The 24,877-nt window shown below is 36.6% G+C and overlaps 1 protein-coding gene across 1 annotated transcript in view; it reads right to left on the bottom strand.

Annotated features, from left to right (window-relative positions):
* The window catches only part of Ascc3 (activating signal cointegrator 1 complex subunit 3), a 312,705-nt gene that overhangs the window by 119,263 nt on the left and 168,565 nt on the right, over positions 1-24,877 (bottom strand). The window contains exons 31-34 of the mRNA XM_055616194.1: positions 11,148-11,285; positions 10,934-11,054; positions 9,601-9,733; positions 6,849-6,974 (exon numbers count right to left, since the gene is read on the bottom strand). Of these exons, the coding sequence (XP_055472169.1) occupies positions 6,849-6,974; positions 9,601-9,733; positions 10,934-11,054; positions 11,148-11,285 (518 nt within the window). The remainder of the gene's footprint in view (positions 1-6,848; positions 6,975-9,600; positions 9,734-10,933; positions 11,055-11,147; positions 11,286-24,877) is intronic.

Below are 24,877 nucleotides of genomic sequence, written 5' to 3' on the forward strand. Positions count from 1 at the left end.
TTTAATTACATTATTTGATGTGTTGATATTTTTAAATTTAATTTTATTAATAAATTTATTTATTACAACTTATTCAATTTGTATTCCCACTGCAGCCCCCTCCCTTGTCTTGTCCCAGTCCCACCCCCCATTCCTGTTCTCCCCCTATATCCTTTCCCTAGTCCCCTGATAGGGGAGGTCCTCCTCCCCTTCTATCTGACCCTAGCTTCTCAGGTCTCATCAAGGCTGGGTGCATCATCTTCCTCTGTGGCCTGGGAAAGCTGCACCCCCCCAGGGGGAGGTGACAAAAAAGCTAGCCACTGGTTCTTGAAAATGGACCACTGGAATAGGGAAGACACTTAATTCTCATTCAGAAGGAAAAAAGTATAGACATCGGAAGCGGAGAAGACAGGGAACAGGACAGGAGCCTACCATAGAGGGCCTCTGAAAGAATCTACCCACCACGGTATCAAAGCAGACGCTGAGACTCATAGCCAAACTTTGGGAATCTTATGGAAGGGGGGAGATAGAAAGACCTGGAGGGAACAGGAGCTCTACAAGGAGACCAACATAGCCAAAAAATCTAGGCGCAGGGGATCCTGCAAAGACCAATGTACCAACCAAGGACCATGCACGGAGAGGACTTAGATTCCCATTCAGGTAAAGGCCATAGACAGTTCAATCTCCATGTGGTTTCCCTAGTAAGGGGAGCAGGGCTATCTTTGACATGAACTCAGTGGCTGGCTCTTTGCTCACGTCCCCATCGGGAGGGGCAGTCTTGCCAGGCCACAGAGGAAGACAGTGCAGCCAGTCTTGACGAGACTTGATAGGCTAGGGTCAGATAGTAAGGGAGGAGGACCTCCCTTATTAGTGGACTAGGGGAGAAGAGGGAGGGAGGGTGGGACAGGGATGAGATAAGGGAGGGGCTACAGGTGGGATACAGAGTGAATAAATTGTAATAAATAATAAATCAATAAAAACTGGCAAAATAAAAAAAATGGGTTGTAGTTGATCTTTTTTATGTATGTTCACAAAAATAGGTTTGAAAGCCTCTCTTCCTACACATTTTAAAGCAAAATCCAACTCTAAAATTAGTATTCAACAAACTCCAAAGCAAGTAGTCACTTCAATGAACCAGAAGACTGCATCATCACAATAAAACTGTTCGTTCTATAACATGTGCAAAACATATCTACATGGCTAGTCTCAAATCAGGACTCTTTTTACAGGATTTTACACAAATGATACTACATGTGGGCATAAACACCATACAATTAATACCCTAAGTAGATATTGCAAGTAGACATAGCAAGTTAATCAGAAACAAGATATATTATCATTTGTCATCTTCAAACATTATTGCACTTGAATGGCTGTACTTCCACAAAGCATTCACTGCAGTCTGCAGACTAACTTTAACAAATAACACCTTTAAGCAGACATGACTGTCCTAAATTGTTTACTGAGTATAAATCTGACATACATTATCATGGTAACGGAGGAGCTGAAGAGTACTGTTATATCCTCTAGGCTGCATGGTGAGAGCCATCAATATTGTGGGTATAATTTGTGACCCTTTCGAAGGTCATAGCTCTTGGGGCTAGCTCTTGGGGTCTGGTTTGGTGATCCACTAGGTGTCAGGATTTTTTCTAATTGCTTGATGGAATGAATCAATGAGGATAACCTTGGAAAATTTCTATATGTACTCTTCACAACCCAGTAAGAATGCAGGACTCTGATCAAAGTCCCACAATGATACTGAACTCTGTCCTCAGCAACAGACTAAAGGCTTCAGAGAAAAATTAGCTGGTTACCACCACAACAGATAGGCTTGCCATAATTTTCACCCTTTGGAACTGGACATTTGTGGCCACCACATGGAGCATGAGTATGCTACAATCTTGCTTAGCTTTGTATCTCAGCCTTTGTGCTTTATCAGGGAAGGCTGCATGAGAAGCCTGGGTAGTGCAGACAGCTGGAGGTGGTTCCAGCAGCAGACTCAAAAGACAGCACATCACCTAGGTAACTGTTTCTCCCTCCACAGCTCCTGGATGTATCTGTATGCACCCAGCTTTGCTCACATGATGGCAGCCACCAGAGGAAAGGCCAGTTTTGTTTTGCATGTTAAAAGGCTATTGCGTACTCTTGCTTGCACTCTATCATGTTGTTTTGAGACACAGTCTTACTATGTCAGCCAACATAGCCTCAATCTTGTAGCACTGCTCCTGACTCAGCCTCCCAAGTGATGAGATTACAGGTGTAAAATTTTAGCAATAAAGTTTATTCATTTTAAAACTGTCATTCTAATTTTGTATGTAGCTAACAATGTTAGCTTGATTAAAAGTTTAGTTTGATTTAAATAAAATGGATCTTAACTGGGTGTGTTGATGCACACTTTTGAACCCAGTACTGGGCACGCAGAGGCAGGATGTATTTCTGTTGAGTTTGAGACAAGCCTTGTCTACATAGTGAGTTCCAGAGTAGCATCAGAGCTACACAGTGAAAGCCTGTCTCAATTCCCAGCCCCCAAATAAACGGACATAAATAGATCTGAGAACTTCTACCTTAAAACAGGAAAATATAAACCACCGACAGGATTTATTATTATAACTGACCTAACTTATGACACAAAAAGATTCTGTCCTGTGTTAAAACACTGCCATAGTACCCATTTTCCTCAGAATGAAAGCCAAAGCCTTAGCCCACACACTCCTACATGGCTTAGTCATCACAACAAAGCAAAAACTTTTGTTTACTTGACTAATGCATCTTCAAAACAGCTAGAATTATGGCTGGGACTTGGGGTGTTATGCTGTCCAGCAAGTAACAAGGCTATTAAAAAGATAATTTCTGTATTCTGCAATGATTAATTGACCCAGAAAAATTTGTGAACAGGTTTGTATATTCTAAACAGTTAGAATGAACTATTCATTCTAACTAAAGTTATCTAAAATATTGACTTAGGTAACTACTAAATAATAAATAAGTACACGTGCTGAGGACAGTCAAGAGCAGATACTTTTGCATCCTAAAAATGTGATGAGAATACTTCAGACTGTCACAACCTGAGTGGCTATGAGGGCTGGGGAAGGTGTGCCACACAGCATCAACAGTGGCAGCAAAAGCCCTAAGGGAGAGGAGCCTGATTACTGGAGGTGCTGTGGGTACTCTTCCAGTAGCTGTGGAAAATGCCCTGCAGGTCAAGGCAGCAGGGAAAGCAGCTGCCACAAGAAGAAACCTCACTAAGGTAGGTCATTAAGATGGTGGACTCTTCTGACATGCAGTCCTCAAATTTTCACCGAGGCAGTGCTGGCTATCAGACACAGCTTGTGAGGCAATGTAAACTCTGCAACACATGTTGATCTACAAAATAACTGCAACGATGGGTGAACAGGAGACACAGAAGTCACCAATACCCAAAGTTCCTTGGATCAAAAATCTAGTATAATTTCCCTTTAAAATTTCATCACTGTGTATCACTTCAAGTTCTGACTTTAATTCCTACTATTTTTTATGGCTATATATAGATTTCCTCTCTCTAAAAAAAAAAAAAAATGAAGACAAACCAATCCAAACCAAAGTATATCTACTTTACATTTTCTACATAATTTAATTTTTGATAAACCCTGTTTGATAGAATACAAATGAAACTAGAACGGGGTAGACTAGAAGCAGGTGAAGAGTGACTGAAACTAGGGAAAGAAAAAGAAAGTAAGAAAAGATTGGTTCTGAAGCAAAGGTAAACTGATCAGTGGTAATATCAACAAAAGAAAACGAGATTAGAGAATTTTGATAGGTTTATGGTTAATGTAGCTTTAGATACAGTAAGAATGAAACACTGGCGGAAGGCTGTGTTGTAGCATTCACATTGCTGGTGTGAAAATACAGCTGTAACTTGATAAAGCGCAGACCCACCATCAGCACACTTTGAAACCCAATATCCAGGTGATATGTAGATACAAAAAGAACCTCTAGAGAAGAACATACAAGGTGTGATAAGAAGAGAACAGTGAACCACTTTGGAAATCTATCTGGCGCTTTCTCAGACAATTAGGACTAGTGCTTCCTCGAGACCCAGCTATACCACTGCTAGGTATATACCCAAAGTTTGCTCAAGTACACAAAAGGGATACTTGCTCAACCATGTTTATAGCAGCTTTATTTGTAATAGCCAGAACCTGGAAACAACCCAGATGTCCATCAATGGAGGAATGGATACAGAAATTGTGGTATTTTTACACAATGGAATACTACTCAGCAATCAAAAAGGAGGAAATCATGAAATTTGCAGGCAAATGGTGGGATCTAGAAAAGATCATCCTGAGTGAAATATCCCAGAAGGAAAAAAGACAAACACGGTATATACTCACTTATATACACCTATAAGATATGATAAACATAATGAAATCTATACACCTAAAAAAGATAATCAAGAGAGCGGACATGGGGTAAGATGATCAATCTTCGTTTAGAAAGACAGATGGGATGTGCATTGAACACATGACAGGAGTCTACTGAGGGCATCTGAAAGACTCTAACTAGCAGTGTTTTCAAAGCAGATACAAAGACTCATGACCAAACCTTGAGCAGACTACAGGGAATCATATGAAATAAGGGGAGTTAGTATGATGGGGAAAGGATAGGAGCTCCACAAGGACCAAATATATCTGGCACAGGGTCTTTTCTGAGACTGACATTCAACCAAGGACCATGTATGGATATAACCTAGAACCTCTGCTCGGATGTAGCCCGTGGTAGCTCAGTAACCAATAGGTTTCCCATAGTGAGGGGAACAAGGACTATTTCTAACAGGAACTCAATGGCTGGCTCTTTGACCTCCCCACCCCCCAAGGGAGGAACAGTCCTGTTAGGCCACAGAGGAGGGCTTTGCAGCCAGTCCTGAAGATACCTGATAAAACAGGATCTGATGAATGGGGAGGAGGTCCCCCCTTATCAGTGCACTTGGAAAGGGGCAGGGTGGAGATGAGGGAGGTAGGGTGGGGGATTGGGAAGGAATGAGTGAGAGGGATACAGCTGGGATACAGAGTTAATAAAATGTAACTAATAAGAAAAAAATAAAATTAAAAAAAAAAAAGAAGAAGAAAACAGTGCTGCTTCAGTGGTGTTGTAAAAAGGCCAGATGAGGGGACTTCTGCCTACCCAAACCACCAAAGGATGGTGTACAAGATAACTAGGCAGCATTCATCAAGAGGTAACATTTTCAGGTACCGAAAGATAAAAATGGCACAGGGTAGACAGAACAAAGGAGATAATTCAGCCAACTGTAATGTAGAATAGTATGTTGGATTCTAAGCAAATGGAGGTTTAGCAGGACAATAGGTAAAGCTGCAAGTTAGCAAATAGTTTTATATAAATGTCAATTTCCTGAGTTTGAAAATTGTACTGTGATGTAAAAGATATTAGCATAGGGAAGATAGGTTTGGAATAGAGTTTCTTGTCATTATTTTTGAAAGACTTTTCCTAAATCCTTTCCAAATGAAACCTTAGAACTTTTATTTTATTTTATTTTTTGTGTTATAAAATACAAAAGGCAATGTTTTTTGGACAGAGTAAGAAGCAATCTGCTATCAAACTCACTTGTACTGTAGGCCATGTTCTCCATTTTACCAGCACCATCCCAAATGCCTTAATAGTTAAGGGACAGTAATTTAAGACTGCTATCTGTATAAGGAGAAATGCTGGCTGAAAGAAAATTTCTGTGGACACTAACAGTATGATTTCATAATGACATTTTTTAAAAATGATTTCTCTTTTAAAGATCTCTTTATGGCTTACTATTTCATCAGGAGTATCTCAGATTTGACCCTTGCTCTATTTCCTCTGTATGCATTACAGCCCTCAGCACCTTCTCCTATTAGTAAACACCTTTCTAACTGGTCTTTCTGTTGTAACTGTCTTCCCATCCCAACTGATGCTCTTCCAAAATTTCTAGGAACTGAAACCCAGCAAAGCCTAATCTGACAATGGTAATTCATGTATAAGCACTCACACTGGCTCATTTTCTTCCCTTCTGAGAGGATAAGGGGTGCACACTGATGTAGAGGTGAATGGGACACAGACCCTGTTCCCTCCAATGCTTTCATCTACTTCCTGATGAAGTCAAGCTTCATCCTCACATTCTGTACTTTTCTGACGACATTAAGTTTTCATATGCCCAAAACACCAATGACGCTTCCAAACCCCAGGACCCTTTGCTTTTATTTTTCTGTCTAAATGCTTTATACCTTTTCTACTCCTGTTCTTTATTCAAGATCTGGAGTGTCACATCCTCTGGGAAGCTGTCACTTTCACAGTTCTCTTAGAGTACTTGTCTTTCCTACATGAAACAGGAGGCAGCAGAGACAAGGGATGTATACTCATACGTATGTTTCAGAGTATGGCATAACATCTAAAAAGTGCTGCCTAAATCTAGATCTAATATACTAGCAAGAGAAAAATAGAATCAAATACAAACATACTGCAATCTTATCTTCTCTCGTAGGGTTGTTAATCCCAAGAAAGCCTTATAAACTTCCCCATCCAACTTCTTTAGCACTGTTAATTTTCTCTGAACTCCAATGGTACCTACGACAGTCATGACCACACAGTTCAGAAAATTTCTTTCTGTTTCCCAGTGTTTTGACTCTCAGCTGCACATGAAAATTATCCCAGAGCAATTTATATAAGTAAATGCACACAATCAACACGCTCTCCTGTACTATGACACTATGAGACAATATATTATTTTCTGCCAAATTTGCATCTCTAGAATGTCCCAAGAACTGAGAAACACTCACAGGTTTGTAGTTTCCTGCAAGTACTTGCACTTTCTGTGCATACAGTTTGCACCCAAATAGGCCCACACTTACCTGGGATTCATGAGAAGACGTCGGAAAAAATAAGTCCAGGTGATATAATCCATTGCATCTTGCTTTGATGCTATTGTACCTCCAGCAATCTCTGCATTTAAGTGGTCAGAGAGCACTCCTAATAAGCTAGATATTGAATAAGACACACACAAAAATACAATGAACAATAATCACTTATTTCAGTCAAGGTCTAGGTTTTTATGTTACTGCTACAGAAAAGTGTTTGTGTAATTTATGTATTAGTAAAACACCTGTGTATAATTTATATTAATTTATTACAGATTATTTGATGGTAACTGTTAAAAGTTATTGTGAACTTATCACTTAGCACCATGAACTTAAGAGCACATTGTTAACTATCACATACTTATTTAGGTCCTTTCTTGTTAAAAAAAAAAAAAAAAGTATGCTGCACTGTTCACGAGAATCTGAACAGAGTCCACAGAGTATACGGTAATACAGAATTTCCCCAGAAGAGCTTAAGTAGTAATAATCTGCTGAAAGCAGTTACTACTACCTGTCATTTAGTAAACACTCAACAAATGCTAATCCTTGCCATCATTTTTTAAGAAAAGAATGGATATATGGAAAAATAAAACACAGGCTGGAGGAAGGGAGCTAGACACTTATCGAGAGAAGATGAGAGTTAAAAAGGAAGCTTGTAAGGGAAATGAACAACGAAAATTACAGAAGAACTGGTAAGACAGGGATGATAGGAGAAGCAAAGGTATTTCCTCCATTCACCCGGTGAGTATTAAATGCTTGGAAAAATTGAATAGCATTCTGTTAGGTATTATGGCATATACAAAGGTGATTGGATGTATTGAAAGACTGAGAGAAAAGATACCAAGTTTCATTTCTTATGTAAAATAAAAAAGAAAGCAACATCTAGAAAAAAGGAGGGGCTAAATTACATAAGGAACATATGTAAGTATTAAAATTAGTTTTAATACTTGCAAAGGGCATGAATTAAAAAAAACTGGATAATAAAACAAAATGTAAAAAAATGTTCTTTATTTCAATCTCAATTTACTTGTAACAGCAAAATGGATACAGTGAGCATGAAAAGTACTGGCAATCTCTACTTGAGGGCTGACTATAATCTAGCAACCTCCTTTTTTATCACAATCTGGTAAGAGAAACATTTACATGTGCTAGCATGTCAATGTTAGTTGCTCTGAAAGATCAGACTATGGTGACTTTTATATTGTGTCGGTTTCAGTAATTTTTTAAAATAAATTTTACTCTTTGAGCTAAACTGTAAAAATAATTTGTATGAAGTTGTTTGTATCTTTTTAATAGCTATTATTTCTTTCTAATCCTGACATTAAGACATGAACATTTAGAAAATTTCAACAAACAATACAAATACAAAAATAGAAACAAACAAGCGAACAGCAGAGCCTGGTGGTGTAAAGCCACCACTCCAGGTTCTTGGGGAAGGGGGCTAAAGAGAGCTCCAATTTCAAGGCCTGCTTAGGCTACATAGAAGTTCAAGATCAGCCTTGGTAACTCCATGAAACCCTGTCTCAAAATAAAAAGAAAGAAAGAGGCCAGTCATACATTCAGTGGTAGTGGCTGGCATGCCTCAGGACCTAGGTTCAATCCCCAAGACAACACACACATAAAAGCAAAAGCAAGCAAACAAAAAGTAACCACTAACTTCTGGAACTGTTGAAGTCTTTAATAAATGTTTATTCATATTTTAAGATTTACTTTTACTTTCAAGTTTGCACGCCTGCATGTGTGTGGGCATGCGGTTGTTTGTCTCTCTCTGTGGAGCTTGGTGCATATGAACACAGCACCAAGAAGAGGCAAGAAGAGACTATAACATTCCATTGGAGTTGCAGTTACAGGTAGTATGCAATAAAATTCTTGAATTATTTAAGATCAGCAATATAAACATAACTATAGGCCTCCTTAATATGGACATTATTTATTGCCAAAAGAAAAGTACCTAAAACAAATACCAAGTAAAATACAAATTTCTCAGAAAAGTAACATGTACTGAATGCTTTCCTCACCACAGAGCATTATTCATCTGATCCCTATAAATACAAATGAACTAGCTAGAATTGCTATCACCCCCACTTTACACATAATGAAATAAGAAACAAATTGCTCAATGCCATGCTGGTACATGGCAGAGCTCAGAATTCAACCTGGGTCACCAGGTTCTGGGTGCCAGAACCAATGGATCAGTGCATAGAGTAGCCTTAAGGGTATACAACAATTTTTCTCCTGCAATAATAATCACGGCTTCATGTTGTCTCACAGTAATAAATGCGTTGTAAAATTCTACTACTTTTTAGTAAAACATAGCCAGGACAAAATAAACTTAAACAAAAGGCACCCCCCCACAACAAAAACAAAAACCAAGCATGGAGGTCTGTTTTGTGTTGGGCAATTACTCCTAGGTATCAGGCCTGTCCCACAGTGTGGCTGATACACAGTGTCACTCCACTGGTGAGAACCCATTTCCCAGGAGGTATCAATTGCAAATAGCTTGTTAGTATCTTTTGTCTTATTTTGTTTTTGTTTCTGTTAGAGAAAGAGGGGACAGAGAAGAAAGGAGGTTGCATGAACATGAAGTTTTGTGGGAAGGGAGGTGGGAGATAATCTGGGAGGAGTTGGGGGATGACAAAGAATATAATAAAAAGTGTATAACAAAACTTATTTATAATAAAAACATAACTAGAAAAACACCAACTATGAAATGAAGCCCATTATAGTAGTTTAAAACCAAACTTACCTTGATTCTACTGGGAAAGGTTCATAAAGAAACTTTTTATAAAAATCTTTTTTTATATCATGAACTAGAATTACAGCTTTGCCTTGGTCATCAAACTGGGGTCTCCCAGCTCGCCCCATCATCTGCAGCACATCTATGGAGGAGAGAATAAGAGGCATTCTGCAGTGACACTGAGCATGAGGTACCACTATTGATCAGGGCGTGCTTCTAACAGCAAGAACTACATACAGCAGAGTATTCTAAGAACATGTGTGCTTCTTTGATCGCTACTAATAGGGTCCCTAACTTATAAGTAAGTGACTGTGATTTAAATTTGAACCTTTTTTTTTTTTTTTTTTTCGGCAGGTTTCTCTGGCTCATTGGCTGTCCTGGACTCACTTTGTAGAACAGGCTGGACTTGAAGTCATAGAGATCCGCCTGCCTCTGACTCCTGGGTGCAGATTACAGGCATGTGCCACCATACCCAGCTTTAAGTCCTGAACTCTTTCTTAAAAACGGTAGCTTATGCTATTTCTGAAATAAATTTTTCTTAAGTTACATGATTTAAGATGCTCTTTACGAATATTGCTATTTTAGGGCCTGTGGAAATGGTTCAGTGGAGAAAGCACTTGCTAGACAACCCCGAGGACAGACGTTTTGAGACCCAGCACTAACACAAAGGCTAGAAGGCTATGGCAGCTTTTCTGAATCTCAGCACTTGGGAGGCAGAGACAACGGTTGCAGGATAAGTTGGCAGTTATTAGAGTAGATGAACTTGGGGTTCAGCAAGATCCTGTGCTTTAGTTAATAACAGAACATAGTGATTGTGAAAGACAACTGCTATCAACTCTGGCCTCTTCGTTCATGTACATACACACACTGCTGACGTGCCCCGACACACAATGTGAGCACACATACATACCTGCACACACAAAATACATAATATTTCTGTTTTAACTAAATAAGGAAAACTGAGGCCCATACAGAAAAACCTCTCCTACTAGGGCATTTGTTTATTTAGATAAGAAATCTATTTAGTCTATTTAGTTCTTATCTTTCATCCTCCTGGAGGATAACACTCCTTTCTTTTATTATATATAGGAACCTTTGCAGTAGTTTATAATCTAAAATTTTTAAATCTATTAATTGTGGTATCCAATCAAAATTTCCTATCCCTAATAGTTATTAACCAGGTCTTTTATTTTTTGAAGCATTTGTACTGAAAATGAACACTTCTTAATTTCTTTAGCACTACTTAAAGGGGATGAATTCCCAAAGTTTAATTTATATAAACCTAAGCTGATAAGGATAACAAAATACAAGCTTAATATATCTTTGGAGTAAGAGAAATTACCTGTGATGGGAAAATCCACATAACGTCTAGTTTTTCCATCATAATATTCAGTTCCTTTAATAATTACTAAGTGAGCTGGAAAGTTTACACCCCATGCTAACGTGCTTGTAGCAATGAGAACCTGAAAAACAAAGATAATGTCATATAGCTAAGTAAAATAAAGCTTTTATGTTACTTTTAAATATGTGTTCATGGGGGAGGGAAAAAAAGCTACCTGAACTTTACAGTTCACAAAGAGCTCTTCCACAGTTTTCCGGTCTCTTTCATGCAGCCCAGCATGATGCATTCCGATTCCAAAAGCTAGAGTCAGCTTCAGGTTGGAATCTCTTATTGTTCCAATGATGTTCTCCATCTGCAAATGTAAGCACAAATTCAAGATATAGGTGCACTTGCTTCCAAAGACTCATGAATCTCCATTACATTTGATTGACACTGCTGGTTGTTTTCTTTTAATGATAGTATATGGGAATAAATATATAGTTTTCAATAAATCTGGGTAAATTGAAAAGACTTCCTACTTGGTAAAAACATATTATCCATTTTACCAATTTTAATATTATGCTGTAAGAAAAAAAATATGATGATAAACAGAAGCTCCCCTTAATGATTAAAGACTATCTGAAATGATATAATATTGTCTACAAAGGTTCAATATCTTATATTAAAAATTATTTTTTTTTATTTGAGCTTAAAATTGAGAAAATGAATCCTACCAGACAGAAATTATTTCAATAAAGTTTTCATAATGAACCTAGTGGCCGTTAAAGAAGTCACTTCTCTGGCCCTTAGTTTCTTTATCTGTAAAGAATAGTAATCTTCTGTATGTTATTTAATCCTGCCCCCATTAGAACTATGTAATAATAGCTACTACTAACTAGCCTAATATGTGAATTTGCCAACAGGTAAAAGGGTTTGAAGATGCTTGAAGGATGTCCATCCCAAACTTCTCTCCCAGAAAAGCTCATAAAATCATATCAGTGTGAAAATTTTCAATCATTAAAAAAAAAAAAAATCAGATTTACTATTTTTTCTTATATCTCACTGCTTTGATCAGCAGCGAAGCTAAAGGCCTTTCATATTTCCTGGGTTTTCTTTTCTTTTTTGGTGAATTAACATTTCACTTTAGTAGATGTGACAGCTCTCTTTTTATTAGTATGTATCTATCTCTTTGTGTTTATGGGTACCAGCTCTCTGTCCATAACACATCCTTATCTAGCTTTTCAAACATCATTTTACTTATTATTTGAATTAACCTGTTAGACTTAAAGTTTCAAAGTATTCATGTATGTTTTGTTATTTAGAATTTTTGTTAAAACATCTATAAAACATGTATTTACCTGCAATTCTGTTGTGGTTTTTATTGTGTCTAAACAATCATATACATTTTATTTTTACAGTGAAATTATGGTGAAAATCCAAAGTATCTTTTTTATCAAGTAAACTGGCAATATGATTCCTTATTTCAAAGTTAGACATGTAACTTCTTTTTTATTTCAAAGTTTTCAATATATTCAGAATGATCACATATTCTAGGTTTTATATTTTAAAGAGTTCGAGTCTAACCTCCATTTAGCTCAGTTAAGTTTCACATGTCTACATGTTTTTTGAAATGCATTTTATTAATATTCTTTGAATGTTCTACTTTTCTCTATTGTACAGTGGAAATAATAAATGCAACACAAATTTGATGGCAATAAGAACAACATTTCATTATCATTTTTTTTCTTTAAAGTACTAAAGATAAAGTTCAATCTCTTTTGTTTAGTGATGCTCTCTGCTTGTCCTTAAAGCAAAGAATAACTTTAGGGGCAGCACAGGAAGATCATAAGCATTCAAACTATTTTAGATATCTCTGTAGCCTTATCACTGCATGCCACCAGTACTAACCCTGAACGGAGAACTCGGAAAAAGTAACATGTACAATTGTATATGTTTGCAATGAAAATATAAATAATATTGGCTTTAGATTTTATTTTGTTTTGCTCTTCTACTGACACTTTTATCATGCAACTTCTACCACACCTGCTACATTTCTTCCTTTGGGTGAACATGAATTAACCATCTAAAAACTATAATTAAGGGACCTTTATCTGGCTGCTACAGTTTAGAAAAAAAAAATATGTAAGTCTACATTATCCATACAAAGAGTCACTGCTTCTATTCCTATTCATTTTGTTTTTGTAATAAAAAACTTGTAAATTTTTTAAAATGTGGGGAAAAGTGATCTTACAGTAATACTTAAAAGAGGACGGTAAAGTTTAATAGTAATATTAATTCATAGAAAGCAATTCATTGAATAGACAATACTTTGAATAATATACACATCAGAAATTTTACTTATCAACTTTTATTGTATTAGCAGTATATTCTACCTTGTAATATACAACTAACAGCAACAGCATTTCTACATTTATCTGTGAACCTAACAAATAAACTTTCTCTGCAATTTAACATAACAAACACTGCCTGCAATGAAGGTTATTAAATTGCCTCATAAATTCTATGTGAACTGTGTAATTCCTAGGGTCCCAGGACAATCATAGCTCAAAAGTAATATGCCATTTGCCATTCAAAAACCAAAACTCCTTGTGATAGGAGGTTTGAGGAAAGAGGAGCTGTTTTACACTCTCCCCACCTCATGTTCACATAAATCAATGCATGAAAAAGAAAGCTTTGCCAGTCTGAACTGAAAATCCCCAAAATCCTCAAGAGGGCAATCTCTTTCTCTCTCTCTCTCTCTCTCTCTCTCTCTCTCTCTCTCTCTCTCTCTCACACACACACACACACACACACACACACACACACAAAGAAAAAAAACAAAAACAAAAAAACCCAAACAACTTCATTTACTATCAGTTTCTACAGATGAATCTCAATTTTGTGAACACCAAAAAAGAAAAATTTATAGATGCTAATCACTTACCATAAAATACTACTGGGCTAGACTGAAGGAATTCAATAGTACATTTTATCGAATCATATGTATTTGTTATTCTGTATATCTTGATCAAAACATTTTAAGTCAAGCAAAAAAAATCCAAACAAACTGGGAAATATTCATGTACTGAAAGCTGAAAATTTTAAGATACTTCTTCACCACTTTCTATTTGCCTGCCACTGTGCTACCCACCTTACAAAGCTTAGCACAGACCATCCTTCAAACAATGCAGCAGTGTTAATATCAGTTTATACAACACAGAATGTTTCAAATTAAAGTCTCAATGATTTTGAAATCAATACAGTAACCTTTTTCAACTTCGATTCAATAAAATAAGATTCAGAAAACGTGTTTGAGTTACCATCTCAATCTCTCCAAGGGTACTTAGTACTACTCCAGGCAGATATAAGACACATTATTTATTACGTAAAAATGGGTACCACAGGACTAAAAGGCTTAATTTTTGGTAAGACAGTATGCTTGCAGAATTATGACTAACTATAACAATGAAAATGATAATGTCAATTCTAATGTTCATTTCTGTTTAACAAATATTTGTTACAATGCACTGCTATTTTTTCAATAAAGAGCCTCTGAAATATATCAGACCACCTAACAGTTAAACAAAAAAATTCAATATTGTACATAAAAGAGAAACAGATCTATATTCTTCGAAGGAGTGATCTGTTTAGGGGATGCAAGCAGAGGCACATATGTAAGCTGTTGAACCATTTACTTTAACTTAATAGAATTTTTTTATATTCTAAATTTATTATACTCAAAAAGCTTTTGTAGAGAGATAGGATTCCATTTAAGTAGATACATTACTCTGGGCCTAAAGTACATTCCAGTCAGAATATAATTCAGCAAGTTGATGACAATGCTGGCTCCAAAAGAAAGGAGACCAGATTGGACAAGAATGAGCTAACAGACTGTGCAGGCCAGTTCTGTCCCTTTGAGTGTGATATATTGTTTCAAGATGCTAAAATCCTATAGCTTCTCAAAGCATATCTGTTATGCTGGTTTTCCCATTTTCACAGAATCCTCATTATCAGAACTCTGTACTCTTTTCAAAGCATGTCACACTCAGACCATATGCCACTGAATAATGCTTATCAATGGTCTGAACTGCTTAATAGAAGATGCACTAGGCAGAATCATGAAAAGCTACAAAGACTTTTAAAAACAGAAACAAACAGATCTCAGCAATACAGATGGTAAATGAAGTTTAAATACTTTGGTTTTTTTTTTTTTCTTTTTTTTTGCCAAGTCTTAATTTTTTTAACCTGTTTCACTATGATGAACCGCACACATATAGGAGAAAATTAATAGTGAAGGAAACAACTTAGAACTTTCTACCGATTTGCTAACAGAAAAGATTTCAAGAGATAGTTATTCAAAACAAAAGTTCAAAAATCCCCAGTACTACAGAATTATGTTTCTTTCTGGCTTTTTCCAAACTCCAAATACAACCATACCTCAAACAGTTTGCCACATAGTGACATTTATTTTAAGCATATCTGATTAAAAAAGTAAATCTGCCTGGGGGCAAAGCTCAGCAACACAGCACTTGCTTTTAACATATAAAGACATGGGTTCAAACTCTGGTAATGCTGACAGAAAAAAACATTACATGTGGAGTAAATATACAAAGAAGGTGCTACTTACAAATGTAAAAACAAACCTAAAAAATAAATGAAAACCAAACAATAACATATTTGCCATATCTACCAAACACACAGAATAGCATTTAAAAATTATCTTTAGCTTGGCCTAAGTCTTACTGATAATAATATACAACCTTAATTACAGGTAAGATATTCACATGCTTACTCACATTTCTAAGTTAATTTCCTACAGCACTAGCAAAAAAATAGAACCTTCTGTAAACATTTCATATTTAGTTTTGAACATAAATTTCATGCTTATTTCCACTTTTAAAGAATTTTGATCCTATTATATGCTTGGAGAATAGAATATTTCCATATATGAAAAGGCTTTTCAAACATAGAAGAAACTGATTTGCAAAGATATATTATGAGGTTGTTTTTTTTTTTCTTTTTTTTAAGAAAGGGTCTCACTGTGTATCTGAGGCTGTCCTGGAAATTCACTCTGTAGAGCAGGCTAGCCCCACAGCCTGCCTCTTCGTTCTGGGATTAAAGACATGTGTCACCACATCCGCTAGAGTTAACTTGGGCATAAATATAATGTCAAAGTTCTCCTCACTGCTTTCAGCAGGGGCAGCCTATTAATATGGCATATGCAATGGCAGAACCATGACACTAACAAAGGCTGAGTGTCCCTTATCTGATTTTGGAATATCTGCAGATGACAGCTGGGCATCCTAATCTATAATGTTCCTAAGCACAGGTACACTCCGTAACAGTTCATATACTAAAAAACGATTATTTTTAGAATCCTAAGTGTATTTTTTAAAACATATTTACTTCTCACATCAGTCCTGGGAGAATAGGACCATTTCTTTTACATGTGAAAAATTGAGGCTCAGCGGCAAAGTCGCATACCTGGGTCATATAACTAATGGTGGGAAGTCAGTACGGATCCCAGATCTGCTGGAAATAATTCAGAGCTTCAAACAGTGCACCCATACATTACTACTCAACTGCGAGATACTTGCAGTTACAATGTTTACTAGACCCCACTGTTCTAGACTGTATGCAGACAACAGGTTAAATACAGTGAGTAATACCATCTACATACTGGGGAATCTACACACCTCAGATGGCTGCAAATATAGTATTCTTTAGTATCTGGTATTTCTATTCTTATGCCTGAACAAGAAGAACATCTCAATATCTTGTCCTCTAAACTAAAACCAAATACCCACTCTTTTGGCTTCTTCATGATTATGAAATGGTTTAGTCTTTTAAGTTACTTGTTCTTGTAGCTATTGATATGTATCGTACAATAGTTCTCATTAAATTTTGCATATTCCACCTTGACTTTTCCATCTTATCTGAAATTAATATGTTGTCAGTGAGCCCACTCCACTATATTGCAAAAAAAAACAGGCTGAGTTTGTTACCCTGTGTTTGGGTTCAACTTGTCATTTGCTTTGTGCATTACTTAAAGTAATCAACCTTTCTATTCTAGGTTCTGCATCTGGAAAATTGGGATAAGAACTATGTTCTACAAGTTCATGACCCGATTTAATTATATTATCTTAAAAAAAAAAAACTGCATGCATGAGACCAATTAAGAAAAAAGAGACAGCTTCTTGTCTTCTGTGGTTTAACGGATAAAAATTGATGCTCATAATCACACCTATAGCCTATGAGTCCCAACTAAATCCAAATATCTAATGCTCAGCAAATTCACTGATGTGTATTTTCCACACCATTTCTAGATTAATCATATCATAAGAGTTTCCTTGGTTTTTAAGAGCGCTGAGGCCCGATTTATTCAAAGAATAGGCCCATGGTTGGGTAGTAGCTTGGTATTTCCAGCCATTTTGGTAGTGGACATAAGGAGACCTTTAGTTTTAGGGCACCCTGCACTATACATAGCAAGATCTTTGTCAGACTGAAAATAAAAATGGGAAAGTTGGTGATAGAAACTTGTTGCACTGGTTTTTAGTCTTGTTGCTTATGACAAAATACCAGACCAAACTAGCTTGGTGTGTGTGTGTTGGGGGGGACTCTTTTGGTTTACAGTTCCTATATAAATCCATCATGGTAGGGAAGGCAGAGAGTCAGTGGGAAGCTACTGGCCACATTGTGCCCAAGGTGCGGTCACAGAGAACAGTGAATGCCAATGCTCAGCTACCTGGCTCCTCATGGAATGAAGCCCATGCAATAATGGGTCATTTACATAGTCCTTCCTAGGTATGTCCAGAGGCTTATTAATCACCACACCTCCCTACACTGTATGAAACCTGGAGTTTGAGCATATGTATCACAAACAAAAGCCTTGAAAGCAACTGGGATGAGATTTATTCATCACATATATTTTTTCCATGAACTTACTTTAAGGTGGTATATAAAATTAGCAAAATTTTGAAGGGTTCAATATAATTTAGGTAGGCTTCTAGCCCATTGATCTGAATTATCAAGACTTAGCCATACTGTTGTATTTCTCATACTTGTTTCCACATGTCACCATCCACAACCCTTACTGGGCTTGCTCCTGTCAGAGATTCTCTCTCTTGCTTCTGACCTTTGGATGCTCCCCACCTGTCCTGGGGGACTTGAAGGAATAATAACATAACACATTTTGCTCTACATTTTTTTAGGACAAAAAACTTTGGAGAATTCTCATTTACTTCCCCTTAAAAGGACAAAAGTAAATTAACTGGCTTTTTTACTATTTTAGGTCCCTAGATCTTGTTTAACACTATATAGAAAGAAAGGGGGAAGCTTTGAAGCTATAGCAAGAGACAGAGCTGAAGGGTGAATGTAAACACAACCATGACAAAAGCCTAAGCTTCTGTTTTAGCACTCTGAGGTTTCAACCCAGTGAATTCAGAAGAAAGGACTTTCTCCTACTTTTATGTCTTTTAGTGCTAGCTGGTAAGTACCCAGTGCTAACCCATTCCTGCTGATGTGGAATACATATTGCAACACCCAAAGGAATGTCTCAGTGAACCTCTCAGTGCCAAAGTGTCAGTTAACTGAGATGTGTATTTACTTCCATTCTCCCCTCCCCTCCACTTCTCTTATTTACTCCTTAAACAGCTCCAAACTGGCTTCTGTTCATAAAAGAGTGTTCTTGCCAAGTTCACTCAGGACCTCCCAATCATATTGGGAGCTTCTCTCTCATACCATGAATTCTCTTCAGCACTTCATGTAGCTGAGCACTTCTTCCCTCACCAAACACCATCTACTGGCATCTTACCACACTGGTATCATTTTATGTCAGCTTTTGACAGCTCCCTAGTTTTGTCTTACCTCAAAATGAGGAACTCCTCTTCTTCTCCACACTGTCCAAGGCTGTTACAGACTCATTTGGGCTAAACATCTGCCTGTACATAAACATGTCCAACTCCATATGCTCACATCTCACATCTGCTGTAGGTTTGACAGAGCTCTTATATTTAATCACTTTGTAATTTTTAATTGAAAGTCATAAGCATACCAAAAATACATAAAAATAACTTGAGTTCAAATTTCTTTCTTCCTTTACTTCATCCTTCATTTCTCAGATTTTGCAATTTTATTAAGTAGCATCATTATGTTCTGAGTTAACAGCCAAGGTGCCATCCTTGATCACTTTTCCTATCTTTTATCTATCACAGTCTTCTGTTTGTTTGTTTTTTTTTTTTTTTTTTTTGTTTTGTTTCATTTTGAGGCAAGGTTTCTCTGCCTTGATTGTCCTGGACTCGCTTTGTAGACTCCCTGCCTCTGACTACCTGCGTGCTGGGATTATAAGCGTGTGCCACCATGCCCAGCTTATCATAGTCTTATTATTACCAATTTTAAACGTATCTTTCCATCCCCACTGCCACTAAGGTAGGAAACCCTAGGCCACCATCCATACTAAGTTTAGCTTTACTCTTCCAAAAGTAACAAAACTATTCTCAAAAAGTGAATGAATTATCTGGGGAGATGGCTTAGTGGATAAAAAAATTGTCACTTATGTGTAAGGATTACAGTTTAGATTTCCAGAAACCCATGTATAAAAACTGGCTGGCCATCACTGATCACTTGTAATTTCAGCCTCAGTAGGTAGAGATAATGGATCCCCAGAGCAAGCTTGTTAGCTAGCAATGTGGATGAGCTCTAGATTTGATTGAGAGACCCTTCCTCAGTGAATAAAGTAGGAGACCCATCTAGGATGATTCGTGGCACCAAAACTGGTTCTCTACATACACATACATTCAGAAACATGCAAAAATGTGAGCACACACACATGGAATTGGAAAAAGAAAAAATGTAAATGAATGTATGTAATTTTGTTTACACCCCCTGTTGTCTTGAACTCCCCTAGCTATCTGCTTGGCTTGCTTGCTGTCTTTTCCAGCTTTGCTCAGAGGTTACCTTATCATAGGTTCTTATGCCTTCAAAACTGTGTAATATCCCACAATCACTGATATCCCTTGTTTATAATTTTTTTTCCATGAAAATCACCACACATTAATTTATTTATTTGCTTGTTATCACCTATCCTCACTGGAATGTTAATTATGTAAACGCAGGAACTTCATCTGACACAAAAACTACAAAAGCACTGACCTTATGAATAAATGTCTCTCTATATACTTAAAATTCAACCACCTTAATATGGTGGCTCTGCAGCTTTGCACAAACTTCCAATGTCACCTATGCCACTGCCCTCCCAGCCTTCCATCTAAGCAGATCCATATCAGTTCCTTTACCATGCTGTTCCTTGGTCCAAAAGCTCTGCCTCCTTGGTATAGCTAGTTCAATCGCATGCTTTGGTTCTCAGCTTTAATGCACCATGTAACATCCTATTCTCTTATTCTACTTTACTTATTGTTGGTTTTAGTGATGCTTGTTTTCCACAGATTTCTGCCTTATTTGAATAGTCACATATAAAGCATGTGTGTGTGTGTGTGTTTTATTAACCTTGAGAACTGGCCATCACCTGGCTAATAGAGTCCTTGGTATATTGTAGTTATCTAATAAAGTGAGAACAGGCAAGTTGACGCAGTGGTAAAGGCACTTGCACTAAACATGATGAGTTTGATTCCTGGGATCCACGTGTTAGAGAGAACTGACTCCCACAAGTTGTCTTCTGATCTCCATACATGCCTCCCTTACAAACAAACAAATAAATATAATTACAAATAAAGTTATCTGGAACTGGAAAAGATAGCTGAGCTGTTTAGAGCACTCATTATTCTTGCAGAAGCCCAAGGTTTAATTCCCAGAACTCACATGACAGCTCACAACTGCTGGTTAATTCCTGTTTCAGGTGATCCAGCACCCTTTTCTGGCCTCCATAGGGAACAGCAATTCCTTCAGTACATATACATACACTCAATTAAATAAATACTACGTCGTTTTACGTGTTAAGAGTTAGCGAGTACCATACAAACTCTAGTGAGGAATACATATTGATTTGAGAAAGAAGATAGTTACTTATATGGTAAATATAAAACAGTTAATTTCATTTAATTTAAAAAGTATTCACTGATACAAAAGCTATTTATTAATGGGGTAACATGCTGATACATGTAAACACAACTATTATGTCTTTATGGTAAGAACGTTTACAATCTGTTCCTGTAAGTTTTTGAAATATGCGGCATATAGTTCTTACGTGAAGGCATACTATAGCACCCCAGAGCTCCCTGCTCCTATGTACTTACTAATGAAGTCACCTTTTCTCGTTCCTTTCCCCAAAGTCCAGTAGCACCTGACAGCTCCCAGCTCCTAACCTAATACTCACAAACCAACATTTCCCTGTTCCCTACTCACTTTCCCTGCTCACTGGTACCTATTATTTTGCTATCAGATGAACTTCTTTAGATTCTACGTATGTATAGAACTTGTGTTTATGTACCTGACTTTCTTCTCCTAACACAATGATCTAAAGTTATATCCTTGCAACACATCAGAGCTTTGATTAATACGATTAAATAGTATTACATGTGTGTAAATGCTGTTTTTATTTCCTCAGAAAGGGGTATGAGATAAGGCTGTACCCAAGCTTCTAGCCTCTATAAACACTAATCTTCCCAGATTTTGAAGGCTTCAGCTTCCAGCCTGTCTGTTAACCGGGCTTAGAATGTTTTCATCCTCCAAGACTTAATGCTGAATAAGCTCACCTTTTCCAGTTCTTTCTGAGCTCTGGCTGGCTGGTTCAATCCAACTGTCCTGGCTCAAAACTCCTCTCCAAGTTATATGAATCAAACTGGCTTCTCTGCTTCTCATTGAATTCCTCTGCTAAGAAAAACTACCTCTGAAGTACACTAAACTGCCTGCATGGAACTCAACTGAACTGCACTGAACTGTACTGTACTGACAGCATGAAATCTATTTAATTCCTCTACTATATTCGACTTTTTTCTGCTCTATTTGCACTGCTCTGACATAGCTTTTCTTACCTGTCCATTCTCATGAGAACTGTGTATATCCTATCTCGGACTCATTCTGTCAAATCTTTCTCTGATTCATCACTTTGTCCTTCAATTAGACATCATTGTTTGGGATTAAATGTGTGTACTAAAGGTATGTCTATATTCCAGTGAGAGGAATACAGTGTGTAGTGTGTATATTTTAGCCTGATCACATGGATCTAGGTCTTTGGATGTGATCCTTTGGCAGAGTAGCCATGTTGCTGGATTCAAATTCCTCTGTATATTTGTATTACATTACTTTTGTCCACTCTGGAGCTCTTAGACACTTAAAATTTATTCCCTGACTATTGTGAAGGTGCCACAGTAAACAAGGGAGCTAAAATGCCTCTTGGACATAATAATTTCATGTCACTTCGCTGTCTCATTGGATAGTAAAGGGTTACATTTAAGATTTTGAGGAATAGTCACAGTTTTTCATAATGTCAGAACTAACTTACGTTCTCAACAAAGGCATGAAAAGGTTCTCTTTTCAGCACTTCTTTACCTGACTTAAAACCTGTAATCTTTTTGATGTGTACCTTTATTACCCAGGTAATATGATATAATTTGTTTGCAGTTTTGATTTCTATTTGACAACTAATGACAAAGAACATTTTTTTAATACCTAGTACCTAGTGCTTTGACTCACTGACAATTATTTATTTAATTTTATTTAGCTTTTCAGTTTTTGAAAAACTCCAACCACACAACTTCTAGATATGTACATTGCAAATATTTTCTCCCATTCTCTAAAGCTGCCTCTTAATTCTGCTTAGCTTTCTTTATTGTGATTTTAAGCCATTCTGAGTTGGAACTTGTAAGAAACAAATAATGCAACCTCATAATTTTAAGTGATTTAAAAAAAAAATCACATTTCCAGTATTCTTTCTCTAATGTCTTTTTTGTTGTTCAAAACGGTCTTAGCTTCCTAAAAGGTCACCTAAAACTTCTATCATGGGCACCAGCTCACATACAGGCCTAGATTTTTGGTTTCTTACTTTAGCTCATCTGCGGTTCTGTTGTTGGTAATGTTTGTTTTGCAGAGCTGACGTCTGAACTCAGGGACTTGGCGTGTACTCCACCCTAAGATACAGCCCTGCCCATACAATTGTAATCCCTCTCCACACTCTCCAGTGGTATTAGTTGTCCCCCTATGGAGCTTCCAGATAAAGTTGTTTTGATTATTTGAGGAAGAGCTGCATTGCTTGGAAACTTTTTTATTTATTTATTTTTTTTAATGTAGGCACTGGGGAAAATACTGATTAATAAATTTGGGCAATAAATTTAGTACCCTAGATAAATGTTGCCCATACAGTAAACACGAGCTACTTATGAATAGCCAGTATTATCTCCTATAACAGAAGCCAAAAAAAGAAAAAAATTCTCTGAACACTCTGGCAATCAACTTTTTCTGTTTAGACCCAGTGAGAGTCTGAGGCTAGTGCGGATGCTCGTATAATGACAGGATACTCGTATAATGACAGGATACTCCCAGGAACTATCCATCAATGCTATTAATCAATGGTGATAAGTTTTTGTGCTAATTAAAACAACAATACAATTCTCTACAACAGCTGAGCTATGCAGACTTCCTCAGAGAGCATATCACTAAAAAAATAAAAAAAGAAAGAAAGTGCACTTTAGTAGGGACAAATATGAGGTTCACATTTTAATTGAATATGAGTTACATACGTGCTAAATATATACCAATATAATTTGAACAAACATCCCAAAACGTGGTCAGTAGATACATACTTCATATCCTGACTTCACAGAAATGTCTTGGAACACTTTTAGAGATAAAACAAAAGCAAAGTAAAACTAAACCTAGAGAGATGCTGCCAATATGTTAACCAATCAACAGTTAATTTACCCATTTCCAGCATTTGCCTCCTAACCTCTGATACTATCGTAATGTAACAGGTAACTTTTTAATGGATTTTTAAAATGAGCTCAAACATTATTAGCTTTCCTTAGCATCTTCAAACAAAAATCCCTTTTGTTGGTTCCATGCTGCTCCTTTTTCTTTCTTCCTAAACCTCCATAGCCCTCTTTCTACTTTCATTTCTATTGTGACCTAATGTCCAACCTTCCCTTGTTTCCTTAACACCTCTTTTGTCCCTTCTTGAAGAGTTCCTTTCACTAGAAAGGCTATCCCTTCTCCCATATATGTATAAACAAAATAAACTAGGATATGTTTATGAGAATGTGCAATTTTAATCTTTCTGAGTCTTAGTCTCCTTGAATATAACTTTTTATCTCTACCCACTTTCCTTAAACATAGCAATTAAGTAACACAGAACAAAAATATTGTGTTACAATTATCTTGACCTTAAATTATATTGTACAGAATATATATATATATATATATATATATATATATATATATATATAATCATCCTTAATACTGTAATGATAAAACTTTAAAGATAAAAAAACTAGTAAATAAAGCCATCCATGGAACTAAGAAAAAACACTTTGAAATACCAGCTTATGATAACAAAATCATTATATCCAACAGACCATAACTCTAATTGGCCATGAGAAAACGAAATGGAGAAATATACGACTGGATTATTAGACTGGATTGATGTCTTTGGAACATTTTTCTGCAGGGTATGACCACAAAAAGGAGAAATGGGAGAGGAAGAGGAGATGATGACACAACAATTAGGTAACTTATTTCCTTGGTCTTCATCATAATTCTGTCTCAGAAAATATTTTTAAAACCAGAAAAGTATTAAAGAGAAAAGTCACTACAAATTAAATTTATGGAACAGAGAAGGAATATCTATAAATAGCAGAAGGAACAATAGGGACCATATCATACAGATTATATAATATAGAAGACAAAATCTTCAATTTGTAAAAGAAAAAAGAAAACCAAAAATAATTAGGGAGCATATTAGTATATATGAATACTAACATAAACACATGTGGGAAAAGTTGTATAATATGAAGTTTT

This window comes from Psammomys obesus, unplaced genomic scaffold (assembly GCF_907164565.1).
Source record: "Psammomys obesus unplaced genomic scaffold, mPsaObe1.curated_primary_1811, whole genome shotgun sequence".
Lineage (NCBI taxonomy): Eukaryota > Metazoa > Chordata > Mammalia > Rodentia > Muridae > Psammomys > Psammomys obesus.